Source organism: Leptosomus discolor, unplaced genomic scaffold (assembly GCF_034619465.1).
Source record: "Leptosomus discolor isolate bLepDis1 unplaced genomic scaffold, bLepDis1.hap2 HAP2_SCAFFOLD_135, whole genome shotgun sequence".
Classification (NCBI taxonomy): Eukaryota; Metazoa; Chordata; class Aves; order Leptosomiformes; family Leptosomidae; genus Leptosomus; species Leptosomus discolor.
Genome location: NW_028237792.1, coordinates 21556 through 41500, shown reverse-complemented (window position 1 = coordinate 41500; position 19945 = coordinate 21556). Strand labels below are relative to the sequence as shown.

General features: G+C 70.8%; 5 protein-coding genes across 6 annotated transcripts; 4 read left to right on the top strand and 1 right to left on the bottom strand.

Moving 5' to 3' along the window:
- Positions 1 to 478: 478 nt before the first annotated feature.
- On the top strand, positions 479 to 3656 carry VASP (vasodilator stimulated phosphoprotein). Its single transcript, XM_086481015.1, has 13 exons — positions 479 to 504; positions 740 to 914; positions 1328 to 1496; positions 1590 to 1653; positions 1766 to 1806; positions 1919 to 2130; positions 2214 to 2323; positions 2443 to 2503; positions 2699 to 2741; positions 2905 to 2950; positions 3169 to 3247; positions 3334 to 3391; positions 3536 to 3656. The coding sequence occupies exons 1-13, from the start codon at positions 479 to 481 to the stop codon at positions 3571 to 3573; spliced, it is 1122 nt and encodes a 373-aa protein (XP_086337141.1). The 3' UTR covers positions 3574 to 3656.
- A 1166-nt stretch (positions 3657 to 4822) lies between these two features.
- Positions 4823 to 5559, bottom strand: OPA3 (outer mitochondrial membrane lipid metabolism regulator OPA3). The gene is made up of 2 exons (XM_086481014.1): positions 5418 to 5559; positions 4823 to 5247 (listed from the first exon to the last, which is right to left on the bottom strand). Exons 1-2 carry the CDS (start codon positions 5557 to 5559, stop codon positions 4823 to 4825), a joined length of 567 nt encoding a protein of 188 aa, XP_086337140.1.
- Positions 5560 to 6110: 551 nt separating this feature from the next.
- Positions 6111 to 11827, top strand: GIPR (gastric inhibitory polypeptide receptor). The gene is made up of 14 exons (XM_086481013.1): positions 6111 to 6271; positions 6453 to 6572; positions 8009 to 8100; positions 8179 to 8286; positions 8365 to 8486; positions 9234 to 9337; positions 9430 to 9577; positions 9829 to 9988; positions 10070 to 10130; positions 10246 to 10315; positions 10416 to 10504; positions 11024 to 11162; positions 11540 to 11581; positions 11666 to 11827. Exons 1-14 carry the CDS (start codon positions 6111 to 6113, stop codon positions 11825 to 11827), a joined length of 1578 nt encoding a protein of 525 aa, XP_086337139.1.
- A 2052-nt stretch (positions 11828 to 13879) lies between these two features.
- Positions 13880 to 15733, top strand: FBXO46 (F-box protein 46). The gene has a single exon (XM_086481039.1). It carries the CDS (start codon positions 13880 to 13882, stop codon positions 15731 to 15733), a length of 1854 nt encoding a protein of 617 aa, XP_086337165.1.
- A 761-nt stretch (positions 15734 to 16494) lies between these two features.
- QPCTL (glutaminyl-peptide cyclotransferase like) lies at positions 16495 to 19014 on the top strand. 2 transcript variants are annotated; one of them, XM_086481023.1, is made up of 7 exons: positions 16495 to 16707; positions 17196 to 17336; positions 17449 to 17736; positions 17871 to 18023; positions 18222 to 18321; positions 18608 to 18724; positions 18869 to 19014. In XM_086481023.1, the coding sequence occupies exons 1-7, from the start codon at positions 16495 to 16497 to the stop codon at positions 19012 to 19014; spliced, it is 1158 nt and encodes a 385-aa protein (XP_086337149.1). The 2 variants fall into 2 exon arrangements, with proteins under 2 accessions (XP_086337149.1, XP_086337148.1); XM_086481022.1 differs by having other exon boundaries at positions 16495 to 16708; positions 17164 to 17336.
- The last annotated feature ends 931 nt before the right edge of the window (positions 19015 to 19945 follow it).

Sequence of the window (19945 nt, the reverse complement as noted above, 5' to 3'; positions counted from 1 at the left end):
TGGGTCCCCCTCCCCACGGGTGTTGCCCCCCGCCCTCTCGGCGGGGGGGGGTGTCGGGTCGGGTCGGTCCTACATAAACACAGCCCCCCAGCCCCCCCCCCCCCCCACCCGGATGTCCCGGGCCGGGTCTGGGGGAGGGGCAGCGCACCCTAAGGAAGTGGGGGAGGGGCAGGGCCCGGACGCCTGGGTCCCCCGTGGAGAAGAGGAAGGAAAACGGGGGGGCGGGGGGGGATATTGGGGTGCGCTTGTGGGTTGGGTGCTCGGGGGAGGGGTGGGGGGCAGAGCCCACGGGTGCTCCACGGCTGGTCCTGGGGGTGCCCCACGCATTGGGGTGCCCCTGCCCCAGGGGGTGCCCACTCGTGGGTTCCCCCCCCAGGATTTACCCATGAGGGTGTACCCTCACCCAGGGGGTGCCTGCTGGAGGGGGTTCCCCGCACTCAGAAGGTCCTCAACCCTGGGGAACCCTGTAAAGGGGGGCATGTCCCCCACCCAGGGAACCTCCAAGTTAGGGGGGGTCCAGAACCCTGGGGGTCCCCAGATCCCCACACCAGCAGCCCCCGCGCCCGGGGGGGGGAACTATACAGGGGGCGGGACTGGCACCCGGGGGGGCCCGTGCCAGGGGGTCCCACTCCATGGGAGTGCCCATGCCGAGGGGTCCAGCACCCAGGGGGTGTCCAGCACCCAGGGGGTGCCCACCCTATGTGGGGGGGGAGTGCCCACCCAGCGTTGCCCCCCACAGCAGCGAGACGGTGCTGTGCAGCGCCCGGGCGGCCGTGCTGCTCTACGATGACACCCACAAGCAGTGGGTGGCGGCGGGGGGGGGTCCCCAGACCCTCAGCTGCGTCCAGCTCTACCACCACCCCGGTGCCAACGCCTTCCGCCTGGTGGGGCGCAAGATGCAGCCCGACCAGCAGGTGAGGGTGCCCGGGGGGCACCCATGGGTGCGGGGGGGGTGTGTGTGACGGGGCAGCCCTGGGTGTGGGGTCTATGGGGTAACGGTGAAGATGGGGGGAAGCCTATGGGGCACCCATGGGTGCAGGGGGCTATGGGGCAACCATGAGGGTAGGAGTTATGGAGGAATGCTGGACGTGGGGGGTGGGTATGGGGCACCCATGGATGCAGGAGGGGCTATGGGTCAACAGCGGGTATAGGGTGAACACGGGGCACCTGTGGGTGCTGTAGAGGCTATGCGGCAACGCAAAGCACGGGGATGCTCCACGGAGCACCTGTGGGTACTGGGGGGGAAGGGGGCTCTGTGGGCCGCCCCGGGTGCGGGGGGCACCCCTGGGTGCGCGGCTGCCCCCCCATGCCTGCGGGTGCCCCGCAGGTGGTGCTGAACTGTCCGCTGGGCCGGGGGCTGCGCTACAGCCAGGCCACCCCCCAGTTCCACCAGTGGCGGGAGGCTCGCCGGGTCTGGGGGCTCAGCTTCGGGGCCCCCCGCGAGGCCGCCCTCTTCGCCACCGCTGTCCTGCGGGCCCTGCGGGCACTGGAGGAGGGTGAGTATGAGGGGGGTTGGGGGGTGTACTGGGGGCGCTCATGGGGGGTCGGACCCCTTAGCCTTGCCTTGTGTGCCCACCCCACCCATCCAGGCACCCCGCTGTCCTGGCCGGACCCCGATGGTTTGGCTCCGGAGGAGCCTGAGCAGCAGGAGAGGTGGGTGACCCCCAAATTCGGGGTGCTGGGGGGGGGGCACCATGATGTTGGGGTGCTGGGAGGGGAGGTCCCATGCCTATGGGGGACCGTGGTGCTGACCCTTTCCCCCCAGGCAGGCACCGGAGGAGCCTGAGCGCCGGGTGGCAGCTGCAGGTGGGTGATGTGGGGAGGGTGTCCAAGGCTGACTTCACCCTCCCACCCCCCCAACACTGGGGATGGGTCCCCCCTGCGAACGCCCCCCTAAACACCTTTCCCTACCCCCCAGGCACCCAGGCTGTGCCCACCGGAGGCCCCCCGCCACCCCCTGGCCCCCCCCCGCCCCCGGGCCCCCCCCCACCCCCCGGCCCCCCGCCAACCGCGGGGGTTCCGCCGGCTCCCCCCTTGCCGGTGGCGACGGGTGCTGCCGGGGGGGGGCCCGGGGGGGGCTCCGGCTTTGCCGCTGCCATCGCGGGTGCTAAACTCAGGAAAGTCGGCAAGGTGAGGGGGGGGGGGGCACAGTTGGGGGGGGGGGAGGGCAATAACCGGGGGGGGGCTCTGCATCACCCCCTTTCTCCTGGCAGGATGAGGCGCCGGGTGCGGGGGCCCCCCCTGCACCCCCCAAGGGCGAGGGTGCCCGAGGGGGGACCGGGGGGGGTTTGATGGAGGAGATGAGCGCCATGCTGGCCCGACGGTGAGGGGGGGGGCATGACTGGGGAACACACGGACTCCACCCTGCCCAGCAGCCCCCCACCAAGGTGGGGGCACACTTGTGCCCACGCTGACCCCGCCCCCCCCCCCCCCCCCCCGCAGGAGGAAAGCCACCCTGCAGGGAGACAAGCCAGTGCCAAAGAAGGATGAGGACCTCACCAGTGTGAGTGCCCCCCCAAATACCACTTCTGGGGGGCCTCCCCGATTGGAGGGGTACCCCGTGTGCCCTTTCCCCGTTCCCCCTGTCCCGCCACAGGGGCAGTTAATGCCGTTGTCCTCCGATGCTGGTGGACCCCCACCGTGTCCACACACACACCCGCCCCCCCCCCTCCCCCGACGCCTCTCTCTACCCCCGCAGGACGAGGCGGAGCCGGGCACTAGGACCACGGGGCAGCCCGCGGGTGAGTGCGGGGACTACAATTCCCAGCGTGCTCCTCGCCCCGCCGTGGCCGGGCACGCTGGGAAATGTAGTCCGGCGGGCGGGGGAGCGTTGTGGGGGTTCCTTTAAGGGAAGGGGTTGGGGGGGCCGCCCCCCCCCCCTCACCCCCTTCATCTTCCCCGCAGAGCCCGTGCGGAGGCCCTGGGAGAAGGCCAGCTCCACGCTGCCCAGGTGGGTTTGGGGGGTGAAAAGATGGCCAGGGGCTGGAGGGGGGGGGGGGGGAGGTTGGGGTGCTCATGGGAGGTGTTTGGGCTTCTGGGGGAGTCTCCAGTATCCCCAGAGCAGGATTTGAGGGGGATGGGCGGTGCCTGAGACACAAGATGGGGTGCAGCCGCGGAGCTCTGCGGAGGGTCCCAACTTATTTCTGACACATCCCCACCCCACCCCAGAATGAAGTCGGCAGTCCCAGCCGCCCCCGCTGACCCCCCCGGCCCCAATGACGAGCCCGATTTGGAGCGAATCAAACAGGTACCAGGGTCGGGGGGTGGGTTATGGGGGGGTCCCCTCAAATCCCCTCACCGTGTGCCTCCACACCACACCCCTCCCCCCCGCAGGAGCTGCTGGAGGAGGTGCGGAGGGAGCTGCAGAAGATGAAGGAGGAGATCATCGAAGGTGGGGGGGGTTGCATGAGGGGCAAGGGAGGGGTTGCATGAGAGGAAAGGGAGGAGGTCACAGGAAAAGATGGGGGAATAGGGGCAATGGGGGTGTAATTGGGGGACACCCCCCCCCCCATGACACTGCTTTTCTCCCCCGCAGCATTTGTGGTGGAGCTACGGAAGCGGAGCATGCCCTAATGCCCCCCAGCCCCCCCCAGATGGGCTCAGATGGGGGATCCCCCTCTACTCCCCTCTCCCACCCCAAGCCTCACCCCCGCCTCTATTTCACCTCCTACTGCCCTGGGGGGGGGGGGTGGTGTGTGTGCTCTGGGCTGGACCCCCCCAGGCTGTGCCTTACCGGCTGGGGGGGGCCAATGAGGCCCCCCCTCCACTGTGCACCCCCTCACTGCCAGTTTTGGGACCCCCTTTTTTAATACTTGAGGGGGGGCAAAAAAGGGGTGGCCCCCACCCCCCCTTCCACCCACCCCTGGGGTCTTTTTTTTTTTTAATGCCACTTTTGCGTTTTTTCACCTTTTCGTTTGTTGGTTTGTTCGTCTTTGCGGGAGGGGGTTGGGGTGTCCGCCCTCCCCTGCCACGAATAAATGTGGGTGTTTTGTATGTGACACCTGTGCCGTCATCTGTGTCGCCCGCGGGGGGGGCCTGTCACACCCCCCCTTCCCCCCAGCAACGAGAGGGACAACGAGGGCTTTGCTTCGCTTTAATGGCACGTGTCACGCCCTGCAGGAGAAAAGCCCCGCCCACCCCAGCCCTGCCCGTTGCTCCTAGCTCTGCCCTGAGCAGCTCCCCACCAATCTCAACCCAGCCATAGGGTTGTGGCCCCGCCCCCAAAGCACACACCCACACCCCACATCCCCCCCCCGCACTGTGAACTTCCCAGGGTCCTGGCCCCGCCCCTGACATGTCACCACCCCAACCCTTGGCCCCGCCCCACACCTCAGCACTGCTCCAATCCTTGGTGCAAGGGCATTAGGCCCCACCCCCAAACTGCATGCTACCCCCAAGGCCCCACCCACTGCTGCTGGCTCTGCCCCCAAGTGTCAATCCCATGTGGAGGCCTGCCCTGCCCCAGGCCCCGCCCCTATGTGGCTACACCCAAAGCCCCACCCACATTCCAGGCCCCACCCACCACCACTACCTCCGCCCCTCAGCAGTGCTCCACTCGAAGGCCTGCCCTCACCCCAGGCCCCGCCCACCACTAATAGCTCCGCCCCAAATGGCCCTTTCAATGAAATACCTGGCCACGCCCACCACCATTAGTCCCGCCTCAAATGGTCCTTTCCATGTCAGACTAGGCCCCGCCCACCACCGAGCGGGAAAGCCCCACCCCTCCCCTCGGGGCTCCGCCCCCCAGCACCCTATCACTGCCCCCCTCTACCAAGCCCCGCCCCTAAAGGAAACCGTCGGCGGGAAGAGCACGAGGGTGCTTTTAATGACCGTGTCCAGCGGGGGCGTGTCCAGCTCCTGCGGGGGCGTGTCCTGAGCCACCCCCTTCGGCTCCGGGGGCGTGGCCGGCGGCGGGCGCGGGGGCGTTCCCAGAGCCGGCGGGGGCGTGTCCGGGGGCGTGTCCGGGCGGCAGCCGCACCGCCATGGCGTCCAGCTCCTCCCGCAGCCGCTCCAGTTGCTCCCGCACCTCCCGCAGCGCCGCCGCCTGCTCGTCCTCCCGCCGCCGCGCCTGCCCCGCCTGCCGGGCGTACTCCAGGTAGAGGCAGAGCCCTCCCACGCCGAACACGATCGCCTCCCCCAGCAGCTCCGCCCCCAGCTCCGCCGCCGCTTCCTCGTTCAGCGGTTTCACGGCGGCGCCGCGGAAGCCCATCAGCCGCATCTTGGCGCGCATCTCCACCCAGTGATACACTGCGGGGGGGGTACACACAACACCGGCGGGGAGCGGCGGGCACCGGCAAGGCCCCGGTGTGGGCGTGCGTCCCGGCGCCCTCTCCCCGCCCCGCGTCCCGCCCCCCTCCTCGCGGCCTTCCCCCTCCCGTGTCCTTCCCCCCCGCCTCCCGGTGCCCCCCCCCACTCACGCTGCGCGGGCGGGAGGCAGATGTAGGCGCGGAAGAAGGGGCTGGCGCGCGCCCCGGCCTTGATGCGCGCCGCCAGGGGGCGGCTCAGCTGGCGCGCGCCCAGCGTCAGCAGCTTGGCCAGCGGGAACGCGCCCGCCACCATCCCCGCCGCCGCCGCCGCCGCCGCCGCCGACGCGCGCCGTGACCTCAGCGCCGCGCGACCCGGGGGGAAGGGGCGGGGAGAAGGCGTGTCATCCCGCCCGTTGACCACGCCCCCTCCCGCCTCTGAGACACACCACCCCCCCGGCTCAAAGAGGCCCGCGCACGTCGGGGCACCCGTGGGTGACCTTGGGCCCTCCCGGTGACCTGGGGCACCCGTGCGTGACGCTGGAGACCTGTGGGTGATGCTGGACTCCCCTGGGTGACACTAGAGCACCCGTGGGTGACGCTGGAGCACCAGTGGGTGACCGTGGATCTCCCCAAGTCACATTGGAGCACCCGTGGGTGACACTGGAGCGCCCCGGGTGGCACTGAGCCACACATGGGAGACACTGAGAGACCCGTGGGTGACGCTGGCGCACCCGTGGGTGACACTAGAGCACCCGTGGGTGACATTGGAGCCCTCGTGGGTGACTGTGGACCTCCCCGAATTACTCTGAAGCAGCCGTGGGTGATGCTGGCGACCCCTGGGTGACACTGGAGCACCCGTCAGTGATGCTGGGGCACCCATGGGTGACAGTGGACCTCCCCAAGTCACACTGGAGCGCACCGGGTGACACTGAGAGACCCATAGGAGACACTGAGAGACCTGTGGGTGACTCTGGAGACCCCTGGGTGACGCTGGAGCACCCGTGGGTGACAGTGGAGTACCCCGGGTGACACTGAGCCACCCGTGGGTGATGCTGGAGCACCCGTGGGTGACTGTGGACCTCCCCAAGTCACTCTGAAGCACCCGTAGGTGATGCTGAAGACCCCTGGGTGAGGCTGGAGCACACACAGGTGATGCTGGACACCCCCCCCCCCCCCCGGTGACACCGGCTGACTCGCGGGTGACAGTGAAGCACCCCTGGGTGATGCTGGAGCCCACGCGGGTGACACTGGAGCACTCGCGGGTGACACTGGGGCACCCCTGGGTGACCCTGGACCCCCGGGACACGTGGAGCGGCCTCCCGGCTCCCCCCCACCCGAGACGTGGGCCGGGCTCCGACTGAGCCCCCCCCGGGTGCCCCCCCCGCCCCCCCGTGCCCCCGCCCCTCCCGGGGGCGGTGCCGCTGGAGCCGGTGCCGGAGGGCGGCGGAGACCCGCGCCGAGCCGGTACCGGGGGTCCCGGGAGGGGGGTCCCGAGGAGCACCGGGGTGGGGGGGCGGGGGGCACGGAGAGGCCCGCGGGGGTGTCGGCGTAGGGGATTGGGGGGGGCAGCGAGGGGACACGCGTGGGGGGAACTGGGACAGTGTGAGGGGACCCGGGACTCCGGCGGGGGGGCACCGGGAGGCACCGGCATCACCCGGGGGGGATGAGGGGGGTGTCGGGATGAAGCAGAGCGGACTTGGGGAACAGCGGGGGACACGCGTGGGGGACCCGGGACATCGAGGGGGGGCACATAAGTGGCACCGGGAGGAGCCAGAATCACAGGGAGGGGGGGCTGCTGCTGCCCACCCCCCACGACGGCCGTCCCGTCCCGCGGTCCCCACGCGTGTCCGACGACCTGGGGTGGGTGTGTGTGTTGGGGGGGGGGGGTGTCCCGGTCCTGTCCCCCTCCCTGGAGGGACCCGGGCGTCGGGCACCACTTGCAGCTCCCTGGTAACGAGCGCGTCAAAGGCTAGGGGGGGGGCGGGCGGTGCCGATAAGGGGGGGGGGGGGGGGCGACACCGGTACCCCCATCCTTCCCGGTGTGTATGCGCGCACACACACAGACACCCCCCCCCACCCCACCCTCCCCCCAGGAGCTGCTGTCACCGTCATGGGCCACCAGGCAGCGCCCCCCCCCATGCTCAGCCGGGTCCTGCGTGGGGCAGAGGTGAGAAACCCCCCCTTCCAGGTCCTCCCCAACATCACCCTGGGGTCCCCCCCATCCCTTGGGACCCCCTCAGGACTCTCCCATTGCCTCATGGGGACCCCACCAGGAACACATAACCCACCCCCCCCCCCCCCAGCTGCCACCTCCAGAACCTCCCCCCCACCCCCAGGGCCATGGTGGTGTCCCTGTCCTGGTCACCCCATGGTAGCGCCCCTGGTTGTGGTGTCCCCATGGTGGTGTCCCTATCCTGGTCACCTCATGATGGTGTCCCCATTCATGGTAGCCCCCCGCCATGGTGAACCTACGGTAGCGCCCCCCATGGTGGTGGTGTCCCTGTGGTGGTGGCCGCATGATGGTCGCCCCATCACGGTGGTGTCCCTGCGGTGGCGGTGGCCCCACGATGTCAGCCCCCGTCATAATTTTCACCACGGTGGTGACCCCACTGGTGGTAGCCCCATGGCTACCCCAGTCGTGGTGGTCCCATCACAGTGGTGTTCCCCATGGTGGTGGCCCCGTGGCAGTTGCCCCAGCACGGTGACCCCAGTGATGTCCCCACAGTGTGTGTGTGTCCCCCACCCCGTGGGGTCCCCTTGCAGGAGGAGCGCTCAGCCCAGGCGACGCTGGCCGCCTGGCGCGAGTACCGGCACGCCTGCGAGCTGCGCCTGCGCCTCGACCCGCCGGCACCCGGTGAGTGGAGATGCGGTGGGGATGCTGGGGGGGGACACACACCGGGGACACCCTGACCGCCCCCACCCGCCCTCCCAGGACCCGTCTGCAACCGCAGCTTCGACATGTACGCCTGCTGGGGGGACGCGGCCCCCAACAGCACCGTCACCGTCCCCTGCCCGTGGTACCTGCCCTGGCACCACCGAGGTAATGGGGGGACGAGGGTATGCCACCCACCCCGAGGGTGCCCCTGGGTGCCGCGCGGTGATGGCACCGGGTGCTCAGTGCAGGACGGGGTGGTGGCTCGGCGCTGCGGCCCTGACGGGCGGTGGGTGATGGACGAGACGGGACGGCCCTGGCGGGACCATTCGCAGTGCGAGGACCTGGCACCGGAGCAGCCGCTGCAGGTGGGCGCCCGGGCACCGAGCCGGTGGCACCGTGGTGGGGGATGCCGTGCTGGGGCCCCTCGCTCCGCCGTGCCACGCTGTGCTGTGGCGTGCGCTATGCTGCGCGTCGTGCTGTGCCGTGCTGCGTTGTGCCCTGTGCTGCGCTGAGCCGTGCTGTGCCCCGTGCTGTGCCACGCCGCCGTGTCGTGCACCCGTGCTGTGCCCCGTGCTGTGCCTCGTGCCATGCTGTGCCGCGCTGAGCCACGTGCCGGGGGCTGCGCCGCACCAGGCTGACATGTGCCGTACCCCACGTCGTGCCGTGCCACGCACCGTCGGGCTGCGCTGCGGCGTGCGCCGTGCCGGGAGCTGCTGGGCTGCACCGGGTCGTGCTGTGCCGTGACGTGGGCTGGGCTGTGCTGTGCTGCACCGTGCTGTGCCGTGCTGCACCGCGCCATGCCGTGCTGCACCGTGCCACTCCTCTTTCCACCACGCTGTGCTGTGCTGTGCGGCACCGTGCCGTACACCATGACGCGTTGTCCTGTGCCATGTTGCGCTATGGCATGTTGCACCGTACCACGCACCACGCCGTGCCCTGTTCCTCTGTGCCATGCCGTGTTCCTCTGTGCCATGCCATGTCACGCTGCACCATGCCACGCTGCCCCATGCCACGCTGCCCCATGCACCGTGCCACACCGCATCGCCCCACGCCATGTGCCCCGGTGCCACCTGCCAGCGCGGTGCCACCTCCCTGTCCCCCTGTCCCCGCAGCGGCAGGCCTGGCTGCTGGAGCAGTTCCGCCTCCTCTACACCGTGGGCTACTCCGTCTCCCTCGTCGCCCTCCTCCTGGCGCTGCTGCTGCTCCTGCTCTTCAGGTACCCGCCCCGGGGCACCCCTGGGTGCTGGTGGGGCACCCGTGGGTGCTGCCACCCGCGGGTGCTGCCACCCGCTTCCCCTCCTCCCGCAGGCGCCTGCGTTGCACCCGCAACTTCATCCACGCCAACCTCTTCCTCTCCTTCGTGCTGCGGGCGGGCGCCATCCTGACGCGGGACGCGCTGCTGCAGCGGCGCCTGCGCCCCGGCCCCGGGCACCCGCTGCAGCTGCTGGGCCAGCAGGTGGGCACCCAAGGGTGGGGGGTGCCCGTGGGCGGGGTGTGGTGAGCTGGGGGGACACGGAGGGGACCCAAGGGTCGGGGCTGGTCCACCACGTTGCTGGTGCCGCCCCAGGGGGGTCCCATCACGGTGCTGGGGGCACCGTGACCCCGATCGAACGCAATGCTGGTGCCACCATGATGTTGGTGCCACCCTGATGCCGGTGGTTCCTCGACACCGGTGTCCTGGTGGCGGTGTGGGTGTCCCCGCGGCAGGCGGTGGCAGGGTGCCGGCTGGCCCAGGCTCTCACCCAGTACTGTGTGGGGGCCAACTACGGATGGCTGCTGGCCGAGGGGCTCTTCCTCCACAAGCTCCTGGTGCTGGCGGCGTTCTCCGGCGAGCGCTGCCTCCCCGCCTTCCTCCTCCTTGGCTGGGGTGAGTCTGTCCCCGTGTCCCCCCCCGTGTCCCCCCCCGCGTCCCAACGTCCCCTCCCCAACCTTGTCCCCATCCCTCCAGGGGCCCCCGTGCTCTTTGTGGTACCGTGGGTGGTTGCAAGGTACCTCTACGAGAATGAGGGGTGAGGCTGCCGGACACCCCCCCTCCCCCACCACTTTGTCCCATGTGGGGGACACCGTGATGTCCCCAACAGGGGACCCAGGCAGCTGGTTAACCCCCCACCACCCCCCTGGCAGGTGCTGGGAGAGGAACGAGAAGGCGGCGGTGTGGTGGATCATCCGCTGTCCCATCCTGATGGCTGTGGCGGTGGGTGACACGGGGTGGGGGGGTGGGGGGGGGGGAAGTGGCCATCCCAGAGCCGTGTCCCCACTGCAGGGGGTGTCACCGCTGGTATCCTCGTCCCCAGGTGAACTTCGTGGTGTTCGTGCGCATCGTCCGCATCTTGGTGGCCAAAGTCCGGGCGCATCAGATGTCCCGTGGAGACACCAGGGTCAGGTGGGGACATGGGGACATCGGGGTGTGCGGGGGGGACGTGGGGACACTGGGGACGGGCGTGGGGGTGCCAATGGCATGGGGACACCGAGGTGTGCATAGAGGCACGGGTTGCTCACCCCGTTGCTGTCCCCGTCAGGTCCCCATGCTGTCTGTGCAATGTCCATCTGCCCACCCCAGCCCCGTGCACGTCCCTACGGGTGTCCCCATCCCTGCGATGTCCCCAAGTTTGTCCCCATGCGTGTCCCTGCCCTCATGACACCCCGAGTGCGTCCCCATGCATCGAACACCCCAAAGCACGTCCCCGACCACGTCCCCATTCCCGTGACATCCCAAAGCGTGTCCCCACGCGTGTCTCCACCCCTGTAACGCCACCGTGTGTGTCCCTGGGGGTGTCCCCGTCTCCAAGTGTGTCCCATGATGGGGGGGGTCCCAATTCCTGAGGGTGTCCCCGGGGGTATCCTCGTCCCCCAGGGGTACCCCTGGCTGTCCCTGAGGGTGTCCCCGGGGGGTGTCCCGCAGGTTGGCCAGGTCGACGCTGACGCTGATCCCGCTGCTGGGGGTGCACGAGGTGGCCTTCGCCCTGGTGGGGGAGGGGCAGGGGGGGAGCACCCTGCGCCTGGCGCGGCTCTGCCTCCAGCTGCTGCTCTCCTCCTCCCAGGTGGGGGGTGGGGGGCACCGGGGGGGGGGGGCAAGGGAGTGGGTGCCCCTGCACTGGGAGGGGGGGGGCAATGCAGGGGTCATGGGGGTGCAATGGGGAGTCTGCAACGGGGTGTGTGTGTGTGTGTGTGTGTGTGTGTGTGTGTAGGTGTGTGAGATTGGGGGGAGGATGTGTGTCTGTGATGGGGGGGATGTAATGGGGGGTTGCTAAGATGTGGGGGGTGCATTGGTGGGGCTGCAATGGGGGGGAAGGCTGCAGGACGTGGGTGTTGCAATGGGGTGCGGGTCTGAGGGAGGGGGTACACGTACCACATGCACCCACATCTCTGGGTGCACCCCCACTCTGGGGTGCCCCCGGCCCCTCCCCCCCACCCCCAGGGCCTCGTTGTCAGCATCCTCTACTGCTTCGTCAACAAGGAGGTGCGTCAGGGCGCGTCGCGACACTGGGGGGGGGGTGGGGTAGGGCGCGGCGTGACATATCGTGACACGACCCCGTGCCCGCAGGTGCAGGCGGAGGTGCGGCGTGGGTGGCAGCGGTGCCGCCTGGGTGCCCCCTGCCCCCCCCGGGCCCCTCCCCGTGGCCCCCGCCGCTACGTGGCCGTGGGGGGGCAGCGCCCGGCACCCCCCGATCCTGGGGGGCACCCGATCGCCGAGAGCTGCTGCTGAGGGGGGGGGGCGGCAACTTTGGCTGCTGGGGGGTGTGTGTGTGGGGGGCAGTCCCAAGGCCTTGGGGTGCTGAGGGAGACGGGGGGTGTCTCTGTCACCTTTAGGTGCTGGGGGGAGAGTCAGGGGGGGCTTGGGAGGGGGTCCTTTGAGACCTTGGGGTGCTGTTTGGCGGAGGGTCAGGGGGTTCTCGGGGTGGGGTCCTTGCCACCTCGGTGTGCTGGGGGGACCCAGGCGTCCCCGAGCTTTGTACTCTAAAGAAATGCGTGACACCCACAAGCGGCTCCTGTGAAATCGCCTGGGGGGGGCACTGGTAGCCGGGGAGGGGGGGGGGTGGCACTGGGTGCTACTGGGCTGTCACAGGTGACCAGGGCTGGGTGTCACTGGTGACTGGCGGGGGCTACTGTGGGTGCCAAGGGGTGTGGGGGTCACCGGGAGACCGGGCTGAGGGAGGGGACGGACACTGCGGGCGGAGACCCCCGGTCACCCCCAGACCCCCTCCGTGGGTGGCCCACACCTCCCCGCACCCAGGATGCGCATGCGCGGAGTTACCGAGCCGCACAGTAGCGGACCGCCACCCGCGGCGCATGCGCGGAGTCTTCTGCAACGCCCCAGGGGGACTACATCTCCCAGCGCCCAGCCCCCGCGGCGCATGCGCGAAATGCGGCGGCTGAGCGCATGCGCGGCGGCACCCCGGAAGCGGCGCGGAGAGGCGGAGCGGGCCGCGCCCGGCACCTGCCCGGTGAGCGGGGGAGGGGCGGCGGCACCGGGCGGGGCACGGGCCGCGGGGAGGGGGGCGGGGGGCGTGGGCAGGCGGTGACCCGGGGCGTGGCGGGGCTCTGCGGGGCGCTGGGGGAGCCCCGGGGCCCGGCGCTCGGTAACGGCGCTGGGCCGGGGGAAAGGCGGGGTGCGGGGGTGTCCCCCGTGTCACACCGGGGACCGGCGGCTCCTAGTCGTGACGCACCGCGGTTGGCGGGGCCGGACCCGCGGCGCAGCGGGGGGCAGGCGTGTCCCGTCCGTGGCACGGCGGGGGACGCGGCTCCGCGCCCGTGGCGCACCGGGGACGGGCGTGCGCTCGGTTTGCGCCCGGGGACCAGACTGCCCTCGCCGTGCGCGAGACCAGGGGCCCGGTGCTGCCTCGCGCGTGGGGACGCGCGTGTCCCAGTGTCGCGGAGGGGGGGGAGGGGGTGTCGGGCGTGTCCCTCTGTCGCTCCTGGGGCGGGGACAGGCCCGGCCTCGAGTCACCCACGCGGGTCATCGCCTCCGCTCGCCCCTCCCCCCCCCGCGGAGGGTTGGGGCGGGCGGGACCCCCCGGGGCCACGCGGGACCGTGTCCGCGCCCCTCCCGTCCCCGCGGCCCGGCGGAGGGCGGGGACGACGCCCGGCCACGCCCCCCGATCCGCCGGCCACGCCCCCAGCCCATCGCGCTGCCACCGTCCATATATGGGCATGGCCCGAACGCTGCTCTCTGATTGGCCGCCGCCTCGGCCGCAGGGCCTGTCCGCAGACGGCTGCTGCCGCCAGTCGTTAAAAGGGCGGGGCGGCGCGCGGCTGGCAGGCCCAACTGCCGCGGGTGCCGCGGCCGCTTTAAGGGCCGGGCCCGCCCCCCTGCAGGCCGCGCCGCGCCAGGCCGGAGCCGGTGAGGGGGCGGTGCGTTCGGGGGGGAGGCGTGGCTTCGGGGCGGGAGGGCGGGGCTTTTCCCGGGATGGGCACGGAGTGGGCGGGGCTTCTGATGATGAGTGTGCAAAGTGGGCGGAGCGTGGGGGTGAGTGTGCAACGGGGGAGGAGCCGGGGGGCGGGGGGGGCAGGGAGCACAGCCCTGGCACTGCCCCAGTGACCAGCCCAGTGACCCCAGTGTTGGTACTGGGAATGGCCCAGTAATGGCCCCGTTAACCCCCTCCGCTGCCCCATCCTGGCCCCGCCAGCCCCGTGCTGGCCCCACCACCCTCCCCCCATCCCCGCCAGCTCCACTGATGTCCCTCTCTCTCCCGCAGGCCCGGGCACCGGTGCCGGCAGCCCACGGCGTTGGCGGCATCGGCAGTGCCATGCTGCCCTGATGGAGCCCAACGCCTTCCCCCAGCTGCAGCTTTGGTGCCCGCGGCCCTTCGGCACTTACTCCCAGAACAAGCCATGCCCCGGCCCTGGCTCCACCAAGAAACCTTTCTCCTGCCGTCCCGCCGAGGAGCCCGCTGGAGCCCGGGCCCCCTCCGAAAACACGCCGCCGGCTCCCGCCGATGCAGTCCCGGCTCCCCCGACGTCGGCGGAGGAAGGTCGGGTGCTGCTGGACACGTGGTACGTCATCAAACCGGGCAACACCAAGGAGAAGGTGGCTTTCTTTGTGGCGCACCAGTGCGGCGGTGGCATCGGTGGCGGTGGCACCGGCAGCCGTGCCAGCACCATGAAGGTCAAGGGCAACTGGGGCAGCGATAGCTCCAAAGCTAAGCGGCGCCGGCGCTGCCACGACCCAACGAAGGGCAAGCCAAGCCCAGCATGGGCCACTGGCAGCAGGGACCCGGTGTGCCCACGTCCCAGCGAACCCTCCGCCGCTGCCGGCGAAACCCCCGACTTGCTGTCGGTGGCAGAGATGGTGGCGCTGGTGGAGCAGAGGACGGCGCTGGCGCTGCAGAGCTTCCCCCGGCCCTGCGGCGCTCCCGCTGCGCCGGTCGTCTTTGTGGAGGCCACCGGCGGTGAAACGAAAGCGCCGAGCGGCTCCGATTGCAGCCGCGTGGCTGAAGCCGTCGCCCACTTTGAGTCGCGGCAGCGGGAGCATGGCAGCGCCCGACCCAATGGGTTGTGCCGCCCTGGTGCCGAATGTGCCGCGGCAGCGGCAGCGGCGGCAGCCTCGGCACCGGGTCCCGGTGAGGTGCGCATCGCTTTCCGCATCTCCAGCGGCCGCGAACCCCGGGCCGGAGCTGCCGCGGCCGAGCCGGGCGCCGTTGGGCGTCCCAACTGCGTCTTCATGAGCTGCGGGACGGCGGGCAGCGGCGGCGGCGGCAATGCCGGCAGCCGCGCCAAGGACAAGATCACTTGCGACCTCTACCAGCTGATCAGCCCGTCCCGTGACGCGCTGCCCAACAACGTGGAGTTCCTCCTGGCCACCGCTGGTCCCAAGGGGGACGGGGACGGCCCGGACGTGGACATGGGGTGCGGCGAGGGCTTGGCCACCGCCGTCAAGCCGGAGGTGGGCGAAGGAACCGGCGAGGGGGCGTCGGTGCGGGATTGCGCCTCCGGCTTCCACGTGGACGTGGTGGTGACGGGGGTGGTGGACCAATGCGTCTTCTTCGGCAAGGACAGCGCCAAGAAGATGAAGGAGGAGACGGTGCGGCTGCCGGCGGCGGCGCAGGAGGACCCACCGCCGGGGCAGCTCTTCCTCCTGCCCGTCCCCGAGGAGACGCCGGCGGCGGAAGACGCGGAGCCCAGCGAGGAGCCGCCGGCCGTCCCCGACCCCTCGCTCTGCCGGTTGTACCGTCACGTCTCCCATGACTTTTTGGAGATCCGCTTCAAGATCCAGCGGCTGCTGGAGCCGCGGCAGTACATGCTCCTGCTGCCGGAGCACGTCATGGTGAAGATCTTCAGCTACCTGCCCACCCAAGCGCTGGCCGCCCTCAAGTGCTCCTGCCACTACTTCAAGTCCATCATCGAGACCTTCGGGGTGCAGGCCACCGATTCCCGCTGGAACCGCGACCCCCTCTACCGCGACGACCCCTGCAAGCAGTGCAAGAAGCACTACGAGAAGGGGGACGTGTCCCTGTGCCGGTGGCACCCCAAGCCCTACCACCACGACCTGCCTTACGGCCGCTCCTACTGGATGTGCTGCCGCCGCCCCGACAAGGAGGCGCCCGGGTGCCGGGTGGGCCTCCATGACAACAACTGGGTGCACCCGGCCGCCCGCCGCGACGACGGCCGGTGAAGGGACGAGTGCCGGCAGGGGTGGCGGTGGCGGATCTCGGGGACACGGACGGGGCGGGGGGGGGAGGGGGTGTCCGCGGCGGCTGCTGGAAAGGGCGGAGGAGAAGGTGGAAAAATGAAATGGAGGGAAAAAAAAAAAAATCATCGAACCCCGAAACTGGAAAGAAAAAAAGAAAAAGGAATGAAGCGGGGGGGGGGGTGGGGGGGGGGCGCGCAGGGCGGTGGAACCGTCTGGGGTGATGGTGGGTGACACCTCATCCGGGGTGATGGCCCTGTTGGGGGTGGTGGCTCCATGGCCATGACCCCCGCGGGGCTGATGGCCCCAAGAGGGTGGTCGCCCTCCGGGGGGGGGGGGGGGGGGTGACATCCCCGTCCGGGGTGACGTCAGCCGCAGGGAGGAGGGTGGCCCCCTCTGGGGTGGTGTCCTGGTGCGAGGTGACATCCCGACCAGAGAGGTGCCCCTCCCCCCTCCCCCAGCCCGGCTGACATCACACGTTGAAGGAGTGACATCACGTCGAGGCGGGGGGGGGGGGGGCGGGGCGGTGGTGGTGGTGGCTGCACGCGCGCTGCTGCGCATGTGCCAACCTGCGCGGGCGGCTACTGCGCACGCGCGAAAGATGTCACAGCACGAGCCCGCCGCTCGAAGAGGGGGCGTGGCCTAGCGCACAAGCATCGCTCCGCCGCCCTATCGGCAGCGTCCTCGTCCGTAGCCTACCCCCTCCACGGTCCCGCCCCCTCCCCAGGAGGCCCCGCCCCCGCGCCATGCGGAAGGGCGCCGGTGGCTCCCGCCGGGCCCGGGCCGCGGGTTCGGGGCCCGGGCCTGGCCCGGTGGCGGTGCCGGTCCCGGTGCCGGGCCCTGGGCTCTGCCCGCGGTCCCGCCGCTGCCCCCGGCCGCTGCTGCCGCTGCTGGCGCTGGCGGCTGCCGCTGCCCTCCTCTACGTCGCCTGGCCCGGCGGGGAGCGGGGCGCCGGCCCGGTGAGCGGGGAGGGGGCGGCGAGCGGGGAAGGGAGGTCCCGGTGGGTCTCGGGGAGGGGAGTCCCGGGGAGGTGGTGGGGGGGTGTGCATCCCGCTGTCCTCGGGAGCCGCCAGACCCCATGGGCCCCCCCCGACCTCCCACGAAGGTCCCAGCCCCTGTCAGGACCCTCCCCCCCAGCCCCTGGGTGTCCCCCAGACTGCATCTTGGGGGCACCCAGTGGATCCCGGGGCACCGAGACACCCTTCTGCCCCCGGCCCTCAGCCCCCTCCAAGTCCCCCCGCCCGGGACCCTCCAGATACCATCAGTGCATCCACGGGCATCCCAGACCCCTCCAGGGGCACCCAGGCACCCCCTGAGCCCCCCAACGTCCCCTAGGGCCCGTGCGCGCCCCCCCGGATGCCCAACTGCCTAAGAACTGCCCAAGGTCCCCCCCGGCCCGTTCCGGGGACGCCCCAACCCCCCCCAGACACTGACACAGCCCCCCCAGCCGCCCCCTGGACCCCCGTCGGAGCGGGCTCTACGGGCCCTGCTGGGGCAGCTGGATCCCACCCGCCTGCGGGACACCTTCCTGCGGCCCCTCCTGCGTGAACGGGTGCCTGGGGGACCTGGGAGCCGTGCTGCCCGCCAGGTAAGACACCCCCCCCACACCTATACCACCCCCCCCCCACTCTTCAGTGCCACCGCATCCACCCTAGGATGCCACCGTGCCCCTCACCGGGGTCCCCGCTCCGTTCCTGCAGCACATCATGGGGCGCTTGGGCGCCCTGGGGGCCGCCTGGCACCTGGAGCTCGACGTCTTCGAAGCGGCGACTCCCCGGGGGCCGGTGACCTTCACCAACGTGGTGGCCACGGTGGCCCCTGCCGCCCCCCGCCGCCTGGTCCTCGCCTGTCACTACGACACCAAGGTCTTGCCCCCCGGCCCTGGCCAGCGGCTCTTTTTGGGGGCCACCGATTCAGCTGTGCCCTGCGCTATCCTCCTGGAGCTGGCAGCTGCCCTCGACCAGCCCCTGCGACGTGCCAAGGACAGGGTGGGTGACGGGAGGCCCCAGGGCCTGGACACCCCCCTCCCGGGATGCCTGGGTCTCTCCCGACCCCCAACCTGGGCCGCCTGTGTCTGTCCTGGGACACCGGGGTCCCTTCCCCACTGCCGGGGTCCCAGCAGGGCGTGGAGGTGACGCTGCAGCTGCTGTTCCTGGACGGGGAGGAGGCCTTCGGGGACTGGAGCGCCACCGACTCCCTCTATGGTGCCCGGCACCTGGCGGCACGTATGGCCACCACCCGCCACGGGCCCCACGGCACCCAGATCACCGCCATGGTGAGCGGCACCGAGCTCGGCGGCGTTGGGGGGAGTCTGGTGGCTCCCAAGGGTGGTGGCGCGGCAGCGGGGTGGTCTGGTGGCAGGCAAGCGTGGGTGACGCGGCGGTGGCCCAGCCGGGACGGTCCCGCGGCCTCTGAATGGTGGCACCGTGGTGTCTCCGTGCCGGTGTCCCCATGGCCACGCTGCTGTTCCCAGAGCCTGCTGGTGCTGCTGGACCTGCTGGGCGCTCGCCACCCCGCCATCCACAGCCACTTCCTCCGCACCCACCCCTGGTTCCTGCGCCTCGTCGCCATCGGTGGGACACGGGGACAGGGGCGTGGGTGGGGACGGGGTCAGGGTGGGGACAAGGGGACGGGATGTGGGGACAGCGCCGGGGAGGGGATGGGATGTGGGGACAGGGATGGGGACAGGGCACAGGTGGGATGTGGGCATGGGATCGGGTGGGGGGGGACACGGGATTGGGGCAGGGTGGGGATGAGGGGTTGGGATGGGGACAGAGGGGAGGCTGGGGGTGGGGGGTGGTGGTGCAGAAGGTTCTGCTCCCCCATACCGTGTCCCCCCCGCCCGTGTCCCCGGTGCAGAGCAGCGGCTGCGGCTGCTGGGGCTGCTGCACGCACCCCCCCAGGACCAGCCCTTCTTCCGCCTCAGCCCGGCCCCGGGACCCGTCGAGGACGACCACGTCCCCTTCCTCCAGCGAGGTGACATCCCCCTTTCCCCCCCCTCTCCCCTGGGACACGCTGTCCCCATGTCCCCACGCTGTAGGGCTAGGCAAGCAGCAGCTGGAACCCTGTGGGCTGATGTCCCAGGGGGGGCATGTCCCTCTCCTCCATGTGTCCCCGCAGGTGTCCCCGTGCTGCACCTCATCCCCACGCCCTTCCCACGCGTGTGGCACACCCTCGAGGACACCGAGGACAACCTGCACCCCCCCACCGTGGAGGACCTGTGCAAGATCCTGGTCGCCTTTGTGGCCGAGTTCCTGCAGCTCTGAGCCCCGCCGTCACCCCCAGCCCGAGCCCCCCGGGCAGCCCCACGCTGGGCTGGGAACCACCAGTAAAGTGCTTGGTGACCAGTGCCGTGTCCTGCGGTGCCACCTGCCACAGGGACACTCCTGGGGACAGAGACATACAACAGCAATTTCCAGGGAGCACCCTTTGGGGCTCCTCGGGGACCCCGGGCGCGCTCTCCAGGCCCCTCACCCTCCCCTTCCCCAAAGGAGCACGAGATCCCAATTTTCCTCCAAAAAAGGAAAGAAAGAACAACCCCCCCCAATTTATTGCTTGTACCGTACAAAGACAAGGGTGGCAGGAGCTGCTGCCGCACCGGGGCTGCCGGGTCACCGTGCCCACCACCCCCACCTTGTCCAGGCGCCTCAGGCCCCTGCCCCAGTGTTTTTCAGTTACTTCAACTGAATTTTGGGCAAAGAAAAAGCGACTCTTCTCAGTTCCCCCCCTGCAGGGAGGTGGCCCCGTGCGCCAAACTCCTACCTCCGAACCGCAGCCCCGGTGCCGGCTGCGCCAGGGGATGGCGGCCGGCAAGTCCAGCTTGTCACTGGCCCGGCTTGTCGGCGCGGGTGCCACGGTGCAGGCACTGCTCCCTGACCGCCAGGTCCCACCAGCACTGTGCCAACGGCCCCGGGGACAGTGGCCTCTACCGAAAGGCGCCCAACGGGATCCAGCGCCGGTAACGGCACACACCGGAAGAAACGCGGTCCCGCCGCCAGCAGCCCGGGACGGCGAGCCAGCGCTGTGGCGGCACAAGCCCTGTCCCTCCGCCACGGCGCGCCGGGACCAGAGGCTGTTGGTTCTGGCGATGCCATCGTCCACCGAGGTGCCAGAGGACCTGGCCCGTGTCACCAAGCCCGGTGTCCCGGCGGCTCCTGGCTTTAAGGCAACGGAGAAGCCGAACTATTGCTTTGAGGG

Excerpts from the sequence above, each read along its gene's own strand:
- VASP (XM_086481015.1), top strand. The coding sequence starts at position 479 with ATGTCCCCCACCCAGGGAACCTCCAA. Across the intron at positions 2,131-2,213 it reads AACTCAGGAAAGTCGGCAAG|GATGAGGCGCCGGGTGCGGG; the intron begins GTGAGGGGGGGG and ends TTCTCCTGGCAG. Across the intron at positions 3,392-3,535 it reads GAAGGAGGAGATCATCGAAG|CATTTGTGGTGGAGCTACGG; the intron begins GTGGGGGGGGTT and ends TCTCCCCCGCAG.
- OPA3 (XM_086481014.1), bottom strand. The coding sequence starts at position 5,559 with ATGGTGGCGGGCGCGTTCCCGCTGGCCAAGCTGCTGACGCTGGGCGCG. Across the intron at positions 5,248-5,417 it reads CTGCCTCCCGCCCGCGCAGC|TGTATCACTGGGTGGAGATG; the intron begins GTGAGTGGGGGG and ends CCCCCCCCGCAG.
- GIPR (XM_086481013.1), top strand. The coding sequence starts at position 6,111 with ATGCTGGGGCACCCATGGGTGACAGTGGACCTCCCCAAGTCACACTGG. Across the intron at positions 8,487-9,233 it reads CACCGGAGCAGCCGCTGCAG|CGGCAGGCCTGGCTGCTGGA; the intron begins GTGGGCGCCCGG and ends CTGTCCCCGCAG. Across the intron at positions 10,131-10,245 it reads TACCTCTACGAGAATGAGGG|GTGCTGGGAGAGGAACGAGA; the intron begins GTGAGGCTGCCG and ends CCCCCCTGGCAG.
- FBXO46 (XM_086481039.1), top strand. The coding sequence starts at position 13,880 with ATGGAGCCCAACGCCTTCCCCCAGCTGCAGCTTTGGTGCCCGCGGCCC.
- QPCTL (XM_086481022.1), top strand. The coding sequence starts at position 16,495 with ATGCGGAAGGGCGCCGGTGGCTCCCGCCGGGCCCGGGCCGCGGGTTCG. Across the intron at positions 17,337-17,448 it reads GGAGCCGTGCTGCCCGCCAG|CACATCATGGGGCGCTTGGG; the intron begins GTAAGACACCCC and ends CCGTTCCTGCAG. Across the intron at positions 18,024-18,221 it reads GCACCCAGATCACCGCCATG|AGCCTGCTGGTGCTGCTGGA; the intron begins GTGAGCGGCACC and ends TGCTGTTCCCAG.